At 36.9% G+C, this 17579-nt stretch overlaps 1 protein-coding gene across 2 annotated transcripts in view; it reads right to left on the minus strand.

Annotated features, from left to right (window-relative positions):
* Positions 1-33: 33 nt before the first annotated feature.
* The window catches only part of CLPX (caseinolytic mitochondrial matrix peptidase chaperone subunit X), a 34610-nt gene continuing 17064 nt past the window's right edge, over positions 34-17579 (minus strand). The window contains exons 4-12 of one of the 2 annotated variants that reach the window (XM_026455439.1): positions 17075-17229; positions 14484-14643; positions 12244-12285; positions 8180-8356; positions 7388-7552; positions 6490-6578; positions 5329-5493; positions 1310-1609; positions 34-182 (exon numbers count right to left, since the gene is read on the minus strand). In XM_026455439.1, coding sequence (XP_026311224.1) covers positions 39-182; positions 1310-1609; positions 5329-5493; positions 6490-6578; positions 7388-7552; positions 8180-8356; positions 12244-12285; positions 14484-14643; positions 17075-17229 — 1397 coding nt within the window. In that variant the 3' untranslated portion in view covers positions 34-38. The remainder of the gene's footprint in view (positions 183-1309; positions 1610-5328; positions 5494-6489; positions 6579-7387; positions 7553-8179; positions 8357-12243; positions 12286-14483; positions 14644-17074; positions 17230-17579) is intronic. The other variant, XM_026455440.1, reaches the window with a different exon arrangement.

Raw genomic sequence — 17579 nt, forward strand, 5'->3', positions numbered from 1 at the left:
GTATGTTTTCCAAAAGAAAACAAGGAAGCTTAATATACTCAAAACTCAGACCAAGAAATAATTGTTTTCAGAAAATAATGCCAACTCACCATTATGGACCGAAGGCCTCGTGCACCTGTTTTTCGTTCTAGTGCCAATCTGGCTATAGCTTTCAAAGCATCCTCAGTAACATTCAGTTCACACTACAAATACATTAAAAATAAATTATATTGTTAATTTTTACCTCCAGAAAATGTACCATTAAGTGAGGGGCACAATTCATGGTGTTTTGGAACTCTGCCTTCAAGAAGCACTTGTTTCTATCAATTAACCCATGACAGTATCAGTATTATGAATTGCAAGTTTGTTCTGAAGCTTGAAGATGTTTTCTAGATTAACATACTCCCTAGGATTTTTTTCAACATTTACCAAACCTCTGTGTGTTACATACTAGGGATTTAATGATGAATAAACATCATCTTTGCCAAGCAACTTAGTCTATTGTGTGATGACAGATGACAGATTAGCAAACTAGCATTTATAGTCCAGTGTATGCACATGGAGCTAAGGGAGCAGCAAAGGGGGAGGCATCTAAATAAGACTAAGGAACCACTGGAGGATTTTAAGCAAGGGAGTAAAAACATTAGCCTTGTCTTTAATCATTCAATAAATATTTAAGAACTTAATATCTATTTGTTGGGCACTGTGCCCAATGATCCATTCTAGAAGTAAAGAGGAAGACACTGATATTTTGGTGGTGGTAGTCACAGACAGACATGAGACAGGCAGATCAATTAGGAATTAAATGCATGAGTCAAGGTGAATAATAACAAAGGGGCTTGACTTGAGGCAGTGGCAATAGAGAAGAGGAGACTGATATTTAGAGACACAAAGTTCACAAAACCCAAACCATTTGTTATCCATTGAGTATGTGGGCTAGGTGTTTGCTACAGAGACGTATATGTGGGATTAATAAAACTCTATTTTGGCAAAAGAATATAAAAATACATATAGTATGTCACAACAAAAGCATTTAGAATATCAAGACTGAAAGGACAATCCTGTATGTCTGGCTTGGAGATACTGAGGTAGGCTAATGGCATTATTTTTCTTGGGCTTTAGGCTATAACGATGGTTTTAATTCAGAAGAAATAAAAACAACTCCTAAATTCTAACATAATACAATATGCCTTCCTTGATTCCTAGATCCATATTTAGTAAGGAATAGGCTGGTATTCTAGATGAGCAGAATTTGTTTTTGTTGTTAGGTTAATTTATGTAGAATTTCAATAGCAAGAAAATAACTAAGTACAAAAAATAAAAATCTAACCTTATCCATGCTGAATAAGGCCTGGTACTGAGGAATAACAGCATTTCGTGGCTCAGTTAGTATTTGTACAAGTGTTTTCTCATCTAGGCTATGCAATGGAACCACCACAGGCAACCGTCCCACAAACTCAGGAATCATGCCAAACTCAATCAGATCTCTGGCTTCCACATGACGCAATAACCGATCTTTTTCTTCAATGTCTTGGTGAGTATTTGATTCCCCACTTCGATTAGCAAGGTCTGCAGCAGCTGCAGCCCTTCTGCCTTTTCCCAGATTAGATGGTGTTCCAAATCCAAGATACTGCCAAAGAAACGATGCATATTATAAATAGTAGAATCAAATGATAGTGTATTAAGTACTTTTCATACATATTTCATATGATCTTTGTAACAACTCTATGAAGAAGGTTTTATTATCATTTACATTTTACAAAGGAAAAAAACAGGCTGAGAGGTTAAATATCTTGACCAAAATCTTATTGCTGTAAGTGGCAAAGCCAGAATTTGAACTCAGGTCTGTCCTGTCTGCCTTCAGAATTGAGAACCTAACTGCTATGTAATAACCAACCCTCAAAGAATGAATTCTAATAAAAGCATACAATAACTACAAAGGGAGTCCCTTAGAACTCAAAAAATAAGGTTGCAGGGTTTATTCAAGACTTCTAGATGAGTGTGGTTTCCAAAAGATATAAAAACTATAAATATGGAGGTACAAGCAGCCTAATGAGAAAATTATCTGTTAAGTGTCTTAAGTCACTGCTAAATCATGATTCTTCTAAAATCATGATTTAGTCTACATATATAGTTAGAATAATTTAGATTTTACAAAAATGTAAGAATGACATCAAACAAGAATGCTAACTTTTGCAAAGCTAGAGTCCTCAAAAACATAAAAAATAAAATGAACGCTAACTTTGCTGAACAAGATTGGGTATATAAAGGCATATAGATTTTGTTTCAGTCAACATAAACGAACTGTACTCCAGGCAATTCTCAGAAAGCTTAATTTTGTCATGTCATATAGCTTTTGTCAAAAGAACAAGAGAAGTACAAGATATGTGCAAACATAGCCTAAGCTAAAAATCTGTTTGCAGGCTGGACACGGTGGCTAATGCCTATAATCTCAGCACTTTGGGAGGCTGAGGCAGGCTAATCAGTTGAGGTCAGGAGCTTGAGACCAGCCTGGCCAACATGGTGAAACCATGTCTCTACTAAAAATACAAAAAGTAGCTGGGCATGGTGGTGTTCACCTATAATCCCGGCTGCTCGGGAGGCCGAGGCAGGAGGATTGCTTGAACCTCAGAGTCGTGGAGGTTGCAATGAGCTGAGATCACACCACTGCACTCCAGCCTGGGCAACAGAGCAAGACTCTGTCTCAAAAACTCTGTCTGCAATGGACTGAATATTTAAGTGTCCCCAAATTTGTATGTTGAAATCCTGTGTATTATTAGGAGGTGGGGCCAGGTAGTAAGAACTAAAGCATATGGAAGGCATATAGAGCTTGCTTCAGTCAAAGTAATAAGAACTAGAGCCTATGATTGCTCCCCTAATTTTCATTAATAAAGTTCACAGCTAAATGGAGTGACCTAATTCTCAACAAATCAGAATTACAACTTAAACCTTCCTTCTGTGTACTTCTGATTCTTTTTCTGACATTACTTTCAAACCTTCTGTCCTACTGTTTCTAGCTTCAAATCCTTTTTGGAAGTATGAAATATTAATTATAAATAAATATTAGAACATGGTCTTTGCTTTTAGTTACAGAGTTTCAAATACAAGGTTCTCTCTCTCACACACAAACCCCCAAAGAAATAATTTCTTCTTTCTAATTTGTTAGGCTGGTTTATGCAGTATTTCAATGACACAAAAAACAAATTTTCATACTATGTTTTGGCTGCTATTGAAATTTTGCATAAATTAGCAGAAAAATAAAAATCTAACCATATCCATGCTGAAAAAGGCCTGGTACTGAGGACTAACAGTAATTACGTGGCACGGTTAGTATTTTTAAAAGTATTTCCTCACCTAGGCTAGGCAAAGGAACTACCATGGACAACCACACCATTAGCAGCATTATGATTATGATTATGATTTTTTACTACTACTAACCTATTACTTAAACTAGTACATTCAAGGCCAAGAAGACTTACAGCAAGCAATATAGCACACAGCTGATCTATAACATGAAGATTTCAAACAGAATGTTATGTAATATAAAAGTGATCATTTGTGCTATTATGCAAACTACAAAACCATGGAAAATACAGGTGTTTTCTGGGCTTCCTGTCACTATGCTGACATTACATTTTGTTGTACTCAATCAAAAAATAAGTACTGGGCATGTACTATGATGATATGAAGAAACAAGTCCCAGTCTCAATTAAAAGCAGGGGTTATAAGAAGAAACACCTATAACACTAGGTGGAATCATAATCCTTCCCGTATCTGCCAAAATGCTCCCCTCCACTGGTGAACATCAGCAATGATCTATGGTAAACTCTATGAGCAAAGGCAATGGAGATAAACTTTACTGGGCACCAGTGAATTGGGCAGGGGGAATGAATAGAAATTGTACTGATGCAGCAACGACCTTCAATAATGAACTCCCCAGATAAAATATTAAATTGAACTCATCAAGTTACACTTTTAAAATGCCCATACAGGCTAGGTGTGGTGGCTTATGCCTGTAATCCTAGAATTTTGGGAGGCCGAGGTGGGTGGATCACGAGGTCAGGAGATCAACACCATCCTTGCCAACATGGTGAAACCTCGTCTCTACTAAAAATACAAAAATTAGCTGGGTGTGGTGGCGCGTGCCTGTAATCCCAGCTACTAATAAGGCAGAGACACAAGAATCGCTTGAACCCAGCAGACGGAGGTTGCAGTGAGCCGGGATCACACCACTGCACTCCAACCTGGTGACAAGCGAGATTCCATCTCCAAAAAAAAAAAAAAAAAAAAAAAAAAAAAAGCAAAGTCCATATATAGATGATATTTAGAAATCTTTCAATTTACTACTCTGAAGTTGTTTGATTTTTATTTTTTAATTTTTGAAACAGAGTCTTGCTGTGTCACCAAGGCTAGAGTGCAGTGGCTCAGTGGCACAATCTCAGCTCACTGCAACCTCCGCCTCCTGGGTTCAAGTGACTCCCCTGCCTCAGCCTCTCGAGTAGTTGGGATTACAGGCGCCTGCCACCACGCCTGGCTAACATTTGCATTTTTAGTGGAGACAGGGTTTCACCATATTAGCCAGGATGGTCTCGATCTCCTGACCTCATGATCCACCCACCTCGGCCTCCCAAAGTGCTAGGATGATAGGCGTGAGCCACCGCGCCCAGCCTACTCTAAAGTTTTAAAAAACTAGAAATACACTAAGTCCTCACTTAACATCGTTGATAGGTTCTTGGAAACTGCAACTTTAAATGAAACTACATACAACATGTCCTCCAATAATGTCATTTTGTTCAACATAATTTCCTTATGAAACTGATGAGGAAAAATTAGTCTGTTACATGTCATTTCGCTTAAAGTTGCAGTTTCCAAGAACCTATGGGATGACGTTAAGTGAGGACTTACTGTATACTTTTGTTTTTTTTTTTTTGAGATGGAGTCTCCCTCTATCGCCTAGGCTGGAGTGCAGTGGCGTGATCTCAGCTCACTGCAACCTCCACCTCCCAGGTTCAAGTGATTCTCCTGCCTCAGCCTCCTGAGTAGCTGGGATTATAGGTGCCCACTATAGGATAATTTTTTGTATCTTTACTAGAGACAGGGTTTCATGTTGGTCGGGCTGGTCTTGAACTCCTGAGCTCAAGCAATCTGCCCGCCCTGGCCTCCCAAAGAACTGGGATTACAGGCGTGTGAGTCACCACACCCTTCCCTGTGTATTTCTGATATGCTCTAAGAAAACTCAACTCTTATAATTAAAACTATGACTGGTAGCGTGCAGATATGAGAATGGAAACTGAGTGTACATCCTTTAAATGCTCTCTATCCTTCTAGTAACCCCTCAGAAAAACTTACCTTTTCATTTTTCCTCCTGCTGATGATTCTGTCTAAACCATTGAAAGCACCAGATGCAACAAACAGGATGTTTGTTGTATCAACTTGTACTGTTTCTCCACGGAGCTTTCGGGAATTCTTTTCTGGAACATTGACTATTGTGCCTTCTAGTAGTTTTAATAAGCCCTAAATAAAAAACAAATGATTTATAGCATCACCATATCAAGTGCATTATTTATTACACTTTAGACAATGGGATTCAATGGGGAAAACAGTATGTGATTATGGTCAATGAACATAACTAATGAAACTCCCACATTTCTATAACTAACAAGAAAATCTAATGCATTTATCACATTAATAATACACTTATTTGAAATGGTTATAGAACTTGATGCATTGTAATTCAGGAAAACAGTCAACCTCACAGGTTGTTTTTGATAGTAAAGATGTAATTCTGACATAAACACAGAATTACGACTGTATAAAATGGTGTTCAAACACGGTGGGAACATTCAAAATTAGGAAACAGTTGAGATATGTCTTTCATATAAATTATAATTCTATTCCACTTACAGTATTAAACTTTGAGACTACCTATATTTGGAGATGCTTTTATAAAAAAAAATTTCCAGCACAAAGTGTGATTATACCTTTCTATATCTCTGTCAAAAAGTGAAACAATTTTCCTCACTCTTTAATAGTTTATGTCATAATTAGTTACCATTAAAAGGTAAAGTTGGCCAATAGATCACTGTGACTTCAATTATGGCTCTGCAAGGAATTAAACATTATTTTATACCTATTTTCTAACTAAGTGGAAGGAATAAGAAGCATGTACATAGTTCACTCATGTCTAGTTAGAATCATAACTTTCTTCAAGAGTCTTCTAGAAATGTTTAACTAGGCCTTTGAGGAATTAAAAAAAAAAAAAAAGATTAAATTTCATCTTTTCTGTTCTTCAGAATATTTTAGATTTCCTAACAAGGTAATTTGCTATTTCAAATTGTCAACAACTTTCTTTTAGGATCTAAACTACTTCAAAATGATATGTGGAGTTTGGGGGTGGAAGAAATAAACAAAACAGAATCTAATTGAATGTGAAACCAAACGTACAATATTTGGGAGGTTGATGTATTCCCTTCCTTTTAGTGGGCTTGAACAAAATATTCAACTGCTTACTTGCTGAACGCCTTCTCCACCTACATCCCGTAACTGATGAATGCCTGGCACACTGCCAATCTTATCTACTTCATCCAGAAAGACAATTCCTATAATTTAAGGAGGATTCTATTTATAATATGGAAAAGATATACACAAGATAGCCTCAGCTTTAAAAGACTTAGGTAGCTAGAGAGCAAAGTTACTTGATCTTTCATACTTAACATATGCAATAGCCTGACATTATAAAAATGCACTTTTATTTCTCCCATCCATCATTTTGTACAACTGCTTTGTAACCTGCTCTACAGAATAACATTTACGTATGGTAACAAAATCTCCTTGACAACAGTGATTTGCCCCACTAATGTATACGGATTCTTTATAGTATGGAAGCGGGAGGTATCTGCAGTGCTAGTGTTAGTAAAACTTTAGCTTACTCTTTCCCATCTATATTCTTGTCTTAAAGAAATTTGAACAGGAAGCTGTCATGCTCTTCTTGTAAACAAGAATAGATGATAGATGAAGGAGCAACACAGCATCCATGACATCCTGTAGGTCAACAGGCTAAACTGTTTCTAGAGTCATCTGGTACTGTCCTCCCTTACCCCTGCCCTGTCCTAACTTAATCTAAGCATTAGAAGTCTTGAGGGGAGTTAAGAAAAGCAATGATAGTATTAAGGATCTAATGGGATAGTAATTTGGCTTGCTTTTAACCCTACCAGCCAGCTTAGTGACAATAAGGCAAAGCAAACTATGTGGCCCTTAAATCAGTATGCTAGAAATGATGTAACAAAGGTACTTTTATATAATTACAGAATTTCAGTCCTTGACTCAAAACAAGAATTGTATTGTCTCTTAATATTAGACTGATTCCCCAATATACTAAATCTAGGGACAGATCATGCTGAAAACATACCTTGTTGTGCTTTTTCCACATTATAATTGGCATCTTGGAGTAGTTTGGCAATCACAGATTCAATATCCTCGCCTACATATCCAGCCTGAGTCAAAGTTGTACAGTCACAGATAGCAAAAGGGACATCAAGGCATTTAGCTAGGGTTTGTGCCAGCAGAGTTTTACCTACAAATAGAAACATTAACTAAAAGTTTACTAAAAATATATTGGCACACAATTTTTCAATAAAAATGCAAAATAAATTTTAGTAGTATATAATAAAAAGTTGTCAATTGCTACATTTTCTTCTGCTAATTTTTTTTTTTAGAGACAGGGTCACCCAGACTGGAGTGCAGCCTGTGATCATGGCTCACTCCAGCCTCAATCGCCTGGGCTTAAGTGATCCTCCTGACTCAGCCTCCCGAGTCCTGGGAGTACAGGCACGTGCTACCACACCCAGCTAATACTTTATTTTTTTATAGAGATAGAGTCTTGCTATGTTGCCCAGGCTGGTCTCAAACTCCTGGTCTCAAGTGATCTTCCTACCTTTGTCTCCCAAAACGCTGGGATTACAGGTGTGAGCCACCACATCTGGTCTATTATTTTTTAGATATAGCTGTTTTTTATTTTATTATTCCTGTTAAGATGTTAGGGACTGGTCTGAAGGGCAACACCAATGCCTCAAATTCAGTTTGTATGCCTTAGATTTTCTTCTCAAGAGTCATAATACTTCAATCACAAGATATAGGTTATAGAATCATTTACATTCTGATTTTTAAAATGAGTAGTAAATTTTCTCAGCAAGTTATTTACCTGACCCAGTTGGTCCAAGCAGCAAAATATTACTTTTTTCAAGTTTTATGTCATCATGAGAAGAATCCAATACTTCACCTCCTCGTTTTTCCTGAGGTATTTGTTGATTTACCTGTTGCTGCATTGATGCTCCTAAAGCATTACCATGTGGGCTAATTCCAGCAATCTGAAGCAATTCTGAAAAAAAAATGCCAAAGGAATTACTTGAGATTCATTTGAATTTACTTGAAGAAAATGTCCCATAAAAACTTTTATCTAAAACTGAACATCTACATAGAAAAATTAAGTATTTTGACATTCTATCTTACCTACAAAGGAGAAAAATCTCAAATTATCTAGTGACAAACATATAGCACACAATGATTATATAAAGAACCTCAAGCAAGGGAAATCGATTTTTTTCACTGTCTCTATTTACATAAATATGTAAGAATACTCCTTTACCCAAGGGAAGGCAATGCAATGGAAGAGCAGAGCCAGGAGTTAGAAAGCTTTAGCTCTGGACCTTCCTTTGTCTCTAAGTAGAACCCATATGATCAAGGGCAAGTCATATAAATTTTATATTCCTGTTTCCTAATCAATAAATCTACTAGAGAAACCAAATATGGTAGACCTCACTATCTCTGGCCCTATCTAAATCTCTAATTTTATTGGACCTGTACTGGACCTTTCTAGTTCCTTTATTAGAGACGTAACTCTTAACTAGATGTGACTAACACTGCTAATGACTACATGGGACTGACACTGCTAGTGAAGTATCAGTTGATCAGCCAGGTTCCTACAAAAATAAATCTTTAGGGTGGGCATGGTGGCTCAGCCTGTAATCCCAGCACTTTGGGAGGCAAGGCTGGTGGATCACCTGAGGTCAGGAGTTCAAGAACAGCCTGTCCAACATGGTGAAACCCTGTCTCTACTAAAAATACAAAAATTAGCCAGATGTACTGGTACACGCCTATAGTCCCAGCTACTTGGGAAGCTGAGGCAGGAGAATAGCTTGAACCCGGGAGGTGGGGGTTGCAGTGAGCCAAGATCACGCCACTGCACTCCAGCCTAGGCAACAGAGTAAGACGCTATCTCAAAAAAATAAAATAAAATAAAATAAAACAAAACAAAACAAAATAAATAAATCTTTATTCTCACTTTCTCTTGGCTGAAGGAAAGATTATCCAGATTTGTAAATATTCAGATTGTTCTTGGTTCTTAGCATTTGAGTACCTGTCATCATAACATAGTTGTTTATATTTTCTGAATTTATTTTTACTTTTTCTTTTTTTTTCTTCTCTTTTCTCTTTTCTTTTTTCTTTTTCTTTTTTTTTTTTTTGAGACAAGAGTCTCTCTCTGTTGTCCAGGCTGGAGTGCAGTGGTGCAATCTCAGCTCACTGCAACCTCCGCCTTCTGGGTTCAAGTGATTCTCCTGCCTCAGCCTCCTGAGTAGTTGGGATTACAGGCACATGCCACCACACCTGGCTAATTTTTGTATTATTAGTAGAGATGGGGTTTTGCCATGTTGCCCAGGCTGATCTCGAACTGCTGACTTCAGGTGATCCACCTGTCTCGGCCTCTCCAAGTGCTGAGATTACAGGCATGAGTCACCGCACCTGGCCTAAATTTTATTTTCTAAGAAATTGATTAAGAAAACCAGACTTTCCAATGCATTATTATTTTAATTAAACTGACAGAATAATAGTTCAGCAGACATATCTATTATCATGGTCCTACTCCATCTGGCTGTCACTTTCAAACTATCTTCACACTTAAGGTAAAGCATTATTCTATTCATCAAAAACAATAAGCTTTCCATAAACATCTGGATTAAACTGTGCTACCTTTGAGGGTTAATAATTAGGGAATAATTCACAATGTTGTGCCTCATTATAATCCACATCAGCCAAGAAAACCCAGTCTGCTGTATGGGATTAAATTGTCACTAGCAAAGTACTTTTTAAAATTTCAGCAAAATCTGGTTAGCGATTATGATAACATAGGAAGGGGCTTGGGTTAAGTTTAGCTCTGCCCAAAGGGGAAAAATGATTTAGATGTAGCTTCGGATAAGCGAGGCCAGCAGGTGCTTGTCATTCACTCATTCTCTCTCTCTCTCTCTCTCTCTCTCTCTCACACACACACACACGATTTAGATGAGTAACTGAACAAAATTGCAAGAGGCATATTAATTACAGTGGAACCATGTAATCTATGTATTTAACTTACTTAATGATTTAAGTTAAAAAAAGAAATAATTTAAATGGTACAGATGATGTCTATCATCTCATTTTACGAGTATATGCCTTACAGTAAACTTGAGACAACTCTCTGATTCTTTCAGTTAGTCCCTGTTTGTGCATCTCTCACTTTGTAAGCATAGCTCTCTAAAATCAGGACCATGAGCAAGCAGGCTAGTGTAGTAGTTAGCTGCACAGAGCTCACCAGCTGTGTGGCCATGGATAAATTACTTAAAATTTACGTGTTTCAGTTTTCTTATTTCTAAAATGGAGATAAAAATAATAGTTTCTGTCTCATGGGTTTAGGGGAGATTAAATGAATATATGCAAAACACTTAAGAACAATACCTGGCAGATAGTTTTATAAGTGTTACAGAAGAATCTGCGATTATTATTACCATTTCCCTAGTGTTTAATTATTCACACAACATAGCCTTTAAACGCAAACGAAGTATTTCATCTGGTGCTCAACTTAAACAACATTATATTCCAAAGATGGAGAAAAAAAGCCAATTGTGTCAGTCCTCCTAAAAGCTGTATGTTGGTCTCTAAAATTTTACTTCCAAAGGGACTTACAAGAATTAATCTTATTGTACATGATTTTGGTCCGAAACCCTAGACCAGTGTTAGGGTCTAACACCCCCAGCCAGTGTTAGTTAACAACCTAACTTTAGAACTTAAAATCCCACATAAAACACAACAAAACTGCATGACAATAAATTTAAGCTTTCGAAGTATTTGTTCCTAAGTCAATATTTTATGTAAGTTCTTAAATACTGTTACTTGTTAACATTTAAATAACATTGAATCACTACATATATTACATGACATGTCTTTCAAAATATGGACTACAGACTTTCTTTACTAATTTAGTATAGTTTCACTAGCCATCAACACAATTTATGAGTATGGTTTGACTGCATATCAGAATATATTTTTTCATTATGAAATATAAATTACATATATACCTAAAGGCTATTATTTAGATCTTACATTCTTATATATAATCTAATTCTACTGCACTTACTGTATTTTTTAATTTTGCCATACATGGTATAATCAGTATTTCCACAAATTTAAAAATAATTGGGGATAATGTAATGTTATTACATGTGATAAATGTCATGCCCAAGTTGGTACACAAGTTATATTCTCATGGCTCATCCTATATACATTACACTTCAAACAGTGGATATATAATACTACTTGGTTCAAAGGCAAATGTAAAAGTATCAAACTTAGCTAATTTTCTTTATTTCAATTACTAAAATAATTGAATCTTTCTATGACACCCCTGGAACCTCTACCCTCAATGCAGCAACTAACTCCACCTCCAAAGGAATAGGTCCAAAGGAATAGGTGTAAGACATCAGAAGGGCCAGTCTCCTTGGTCTATCACGTCCTTCCACACCCTCCATCGGACCATCTGATGCTTTTAGGGGCAATCCAGGGCTAGAAACAGTGAATTAAGGCTTACTTATAATTTGTAAGACTGTAAGTTTCATAAATACCAAAAAAGAAACAGTGTGGTTTCTGGCAAAGAGTAGCTAGAAGATAATCTGCCTCCCCCAAATTCCTGTGACCCACAAGAAGCAGGCCAACTCTAATTGTAGTTTGATAGAAAAAATAAAAAATAACCAAACATATAGAAATTAAAATTAGTTATGAAAAACTATTCCAAAGTTATTTATACCATGTATCATAAACACATTTAGATAATATGTATCTTTCTTGGTAATACACAAGCAAATACATACATGTCTATCACTGTTACTGCTGAAACACTTCACTGAAATAAATGTCAAAAGGAAGAATGATTACAGAGGAGGACCTGAAGTCACTTACTTGTAAATCTGTACTCATCCTCCCGTCTTCTTATTTCTAACTCTAAGAAAGAGGATGAAAATATTACATATTTGTTTACCTTGGGGGAACAAACAATGAGTATCCCACCTCCTGTCCTCTTTCAAATATAGTTAAAGGATGTGTTCACTAACATTTTTCAGCTTTTCATATTAAGAATCTATATGCTATATCTTTTCTGTATTAAAACAAAACCATGCATAAAGATGGCTATCCAGTTGCTAATATTCATATTTGTCAAATATATAATTGATATCTACTGTAAGGGTACAATAACATAAGTCTTTAATAAGAGTTTAAGCCCCTCATGCTATAAATATTCTAACCATTTGCTCCTCCAGCACTTAGAATAGCTTAAATATTTATTTATTGACTGAAGAAAACAAAAAAGTTTTGCCACATAACTATCAGTGCTATTTGGACCTTATAAAAATGAAGATTGCAGGCCAGGCGCAGGAGTTCAAGCCTATTAATCCCAGCACTTTGGGAGGCTGAGGCAGGTGGATTGCTTGGGAGGTTGAGGTGGGAGGGTCACTGGAGCCTGGGAAGTTGAGGCTGCAGTGAGTTGCGATCTAGCCTGGGTGACAGAGCGAGACCTTGTCTTGGAAAAAAAAGAAAAAAGGTTCTGAGTCTTCCATTAGTTATAATTTATACTTTCTAAAAATAACTGATACCATCACATAACTATTTTGCAGTTAGGTGATGTAAGTTCAAAAAGTGAACAAGTGTCTTCATTGATACAAATTATACATTTAGTTGCTACTAAAGGCTATCGAAGATAATGTAGATTTATAAATTTAAGTACTTAGCAGAACTCCTTCACACTGTACAGTGATAATTAAAAGAATCTAAAATGATGGAATGTAGGCCTAAATCAGAAATCAGGGCTGTCTGGCCAACAAAACAAAAATTTAAATATTTATATTTACTCTATTCATAATTGTTTTAAATAAAATCATTCTATTAATATACATTATTGTCCATAGTAAATTGAGATTATACAGTATATTCTCAGTAAATTGTCCATAGTATATCTCATTATTGTCCATAGTAAATTGAGATTATACAGTACTGGTATATTAAAATCTACCCTTAATAGAAATTGTACTTTGAATCACTTACAAATTTGCCCTTAACCTTAATACACTCTGTAGCTAGGGCCCAAAGAAAAACGGGTGCTGGATATATTAACAGTTATCATCTCCACATATCTCTGACACAGGCAAATGAAATTCTGTATCCTGAACCCAAGAGAACCGAGTTGTACAGAGCATTGCTAAGATCCATTCATGGGGAACTAGTTGTGGTGAAATCTATAATTCAAAAATGATGTCTCAATCTCTACCCCAGTGGCTTTCAAACATTTTTTACTAAGACCCTCAATAAGTAGAATTTTCTTTGTGACTCAGAACCCATGCACATATAACTGAAAATGTAAGGTTTTTTTTTTTTCCTTTTTTTTTTTTTTGAGATGGAGTCTTGTTGCCCAGGCTGGAGTGCAGTGGCGTGATCTCGGCTCACCGCAACCTCTGCCTCCCAGATTCAAGCAATTCTCCTGCCTCAGCCTCCCAAGTAGCTGGGACTACAGGCATATGCCACCCCACCCAGCTAATTTTTGTATTTTTAGTAGAGACGGGCTTTCACCATGTAGGCCAGGCAGGTCTCGAACTCCTGACCTCAAGTGATCCCCCCACCTCAGCCTCCAAACGTGCTGGGATTACCGGCATAAGTCACCATGCCAGGCCTAAGAAATAATATTTACCTTAACTATAAGTTAATGTATTCTGGTATTTTCTATTCACATCTATCAAATTTTTTTTTTTTTTTTTTGAGACAGAGTCTCGCTCTGTCGCCCAAACTGGAGTGCAGTGGCCGGATCTCAGCTCACTGCAAGCTCCGCCTTTCGGGTTCACACCATTCTCCTGCTTCAGCCTCCCGAGTAGCTGGGACTATAGGCGCCCGCCACCTCACCTGGCTAGTTTTTTGTATTTTTTTAGTAGAGACAGGGTTTCACCGGGTTAGCCAGGATGGTATCAAATTTTTTTAAAATGCTGTTGGCAAGCTACCAAAATGATTTCATGACCCACTAATGGGGAGTAACCTGCACTTTGAAAAATGCTGCACTATATAAAAAACATTTTAAGAAGAAACTGAGGAGTTACAAATAAAGATTACTTTTAAGCATAGCAATCTCTATTTAAGTCAATTATCAAAAACGCTACCTCTTGGTGTTAATGATGTCTGCTTCTCAACCTCTGCTTGCTGTCTCAGATTAGCTGGGATATTATTATATATTCTCTTATAATGATTGTACACAGCAACTGAAAGCACCTTCTTAGCAAATGACTGGCCAACAACATACTTGTCGAGGTAGTTATAAATCTGAAAAATGATTAGGTATGAATAATTTAATATGAGCTATTATAAGAGAACACACATTAAAAAGTTACATAGTAAGCATACTTGCTTACAGTTTTAAATCTGAATAAAGACTCTCATTAAAAACAAAATGACAATACATTATATAGCAATGATTCAGAGGCCCTAAACACTAAATGAACAAAAACACAATTCATTTGTTCTCTAGCTTAACAAAGTATGACTGTGTTATGCTAATTTCTATTCTATAAACAATGCTATCAATCTTTACTTTTTAATAAAAAATTAAATTTAAAGTAACTTAGAATACATACACATGCCACCATGGGTCTAAAAGTATCAACATTAATGTAAATCATTAAAATAAATCTATACCTCTCAATCAAATGAATAATATTCTTCACAAAGATAACATATTATAAAACTACCCTTTTCAGAAACAGGCATTATATAATCAAAAGCCATTATACTATCAGTATCCATGTGTTTTAATACATTTAGTTTTTTCTTAGATATTAACTTCAAAGCTACTCATTTATCTAAATGAGACCCTAAAAACTGTATTCTTACTATTTTTTTTAATTTTCTAAAAATACATTTTTTTTTCTTTTTTTGAGACAGGGTCTCACTGTGTTGCCCAGGCTGGTCTTGAACTCCTGGGGTTCAAGTGATCCTTCTACCTTGGCTTCCCAAAGTGCTGGGATTATAGGCATGAGCCACCGGGCTCAACCCTAAAAACTTTATTCTTAACAGTAGCTAAAGCTCTATTCTACACTTGGTTATTGCCAACAGCCTGGAACCTGGGGTAAATTTTTTATTCACCAGAAAGTGAATAGAAATGAAATGGTTGGTGAATTAATATTCACCAACTCCTGCCGGGCATGGTGGCTCACGCCTGTAATCCCTGCACTTTGGGAGGCTGAGGTGGGTGGATCACTTGAGCCCAGGAGGTGCAGACCAGCCTGGACAACAAGGCGAAACCCTGTCTCTACAGAAATTAGCTGGGCATGGTGGCACACACCTGCACCCAGCTACTGTGGAGGCTGAAGTGAGAGGATCACTTGAGCCCAGGGAAGTTAAGGCTACGGTGAACCATGAGTGGGCCACTGCACTCCAGCCTGGGCAACAGAGTGAAACCCTGATTAAAAAATTAATAATTCAAAAACTCCTGAAAATAGTTAAACTGCCTGGAATTTTAACTCAGATGTCTGAAGTCTACACAAATTCGTACAGAATATAAAGTCCAATATATTTTCCATTTTTTTAATGACAAATTCTTTAGTTGTTGACCATATACATTTTTTTATAGTTTTAAACATCTTGGCCGGGCGCAGTGGCTCAAGCCTGTAATCCCAGCACTTTGGGAGGCCGAGACGGGCGGATCACTAGGTCAGGAGATCGAGACCATCCTGGCTAACACGGTGAAACCCCGTCTCTACTAAAAATACAAAAACTAGACGGGCGAGGTGGCAGGCGCCTGTCGTCCCAGCTACTCGGGAGGCTGAGGCAGAAGAATGGCGTAAACCCGGGAGACGGAGCTTGCAGTGAGCTGAGATCCGGCCACTGCACTCCAGTCCGGGCGACAGAGCGAGACTCCGCCTCAAAAAAAAAAAAAAAAAAAAAATCTTTATTCCTTACAAGTTATACCAATGACATTAAATCTGTCACAGCACATTTGGAAGTAGAGACAAATGCACTGCTATCTAAACACAGTAGAAGAAAGATACACTGAGGCAAAGAGAAATAATCTAAGTGTGCAAACAACTGAGACACAGCCAGAAGGCACACAGCCAGGGTACAAGGGTTCCCAGTTCTCAAAAAGCACACATCAAGTACCCAATGGAGCTGGTGGTACATTCTGTTACGTTTCACAGGACCAAATCATACTCAGCCTGAGGCTTCTAAAAAGAGTTCACACCACCAAAGCCACAGTGCTATACAGAGCAGTCCTGGCACACTGGCTATGAAAAAACTACTCGCTTATATTGTTAGACTGAAGGCTGTTTTACCATAAAATAGACCAATTTAAGGGAGATAATTATAGGGTTTTTTTTTTTTTTTAAGGCTAGTCAAGTGGACCAGCCTAGGCTAGTGTTATTTAAGGGTCCAAACGAACAAAAACAGATCAAAACTTGCTTGCTCTATTGTAAAGATATTATTTCAGATTAACTTGGTATTAACAAGTTAACATTTTAATAATTATCTAGCTACATTTCACTGCTACTAAATACAGTAATCATAACATGGGAAAAAGCAACAGACCCCATATTTAAATTCCAAAAGGCAATAACAATTTAGCCACATACGGTCCATATTATGAACCTATAATATTTGTTCAGATACTAGTATTAGGATTTAATGTAAACTTGGGAAAGGGAAGCAATGGAATCTTTTCAAGATAGAATACTTGTAAGACTGAGCTTACGACTTATACCTTCTTAGGGGGAGGTGGTGGTTTCTGTTGGAATGCCAATTTTACAGCTTCTGCTGCTGATTCAGGTTCTTTAATTATGCTTTTCTTTGAGTCTGCTTCAGATAGCACAACAAAAAAATGATGACATTTTTCACACTTGACAAAACGGGTGGATGCTGTAAAAGAAAACAGAGGTAAGTAGAGTGAAATAAAAAATAATTCCAATAGTGTTTAACCTTAAAGACTCCACTGTAAATGAAAGCTATGCACCTGACAAAAAGTAGACTCACTATTCCATCTACTTGCCACACAAACAGCCTCATTTATATATGAAGTATACTACAAAGATAGATGAGTTCAGTCAACTACCTTTTGTTCATTTCTATTAGGTTCTTTCATTTGGTGACACACTTCATTAAAAGATTGGGTGAAATTTTTCCAACTTTCCATTCACTAAAAAAGATTTTTGTTTTTCTTTTGGAGATGGAGTCTCCCTCTGTTGCCAGGCTGGAGTGCAGTGGTGCGA

Source organism: Piliocolobus tephrosceles, chromosome 6 (assembly GCF_002776525.5).
Source record: "Piliocolobus tephrosceles isolate RC106 chromosome 6, ASM277652v3, whole genome shotgun sequence".
Lineage (NCBI taxonomy): Eukaryota > Metazoa > Chordata > Mammalia > Primates > Cercopithecidae > Piliocolobus > Piliocolobus tephrosceles.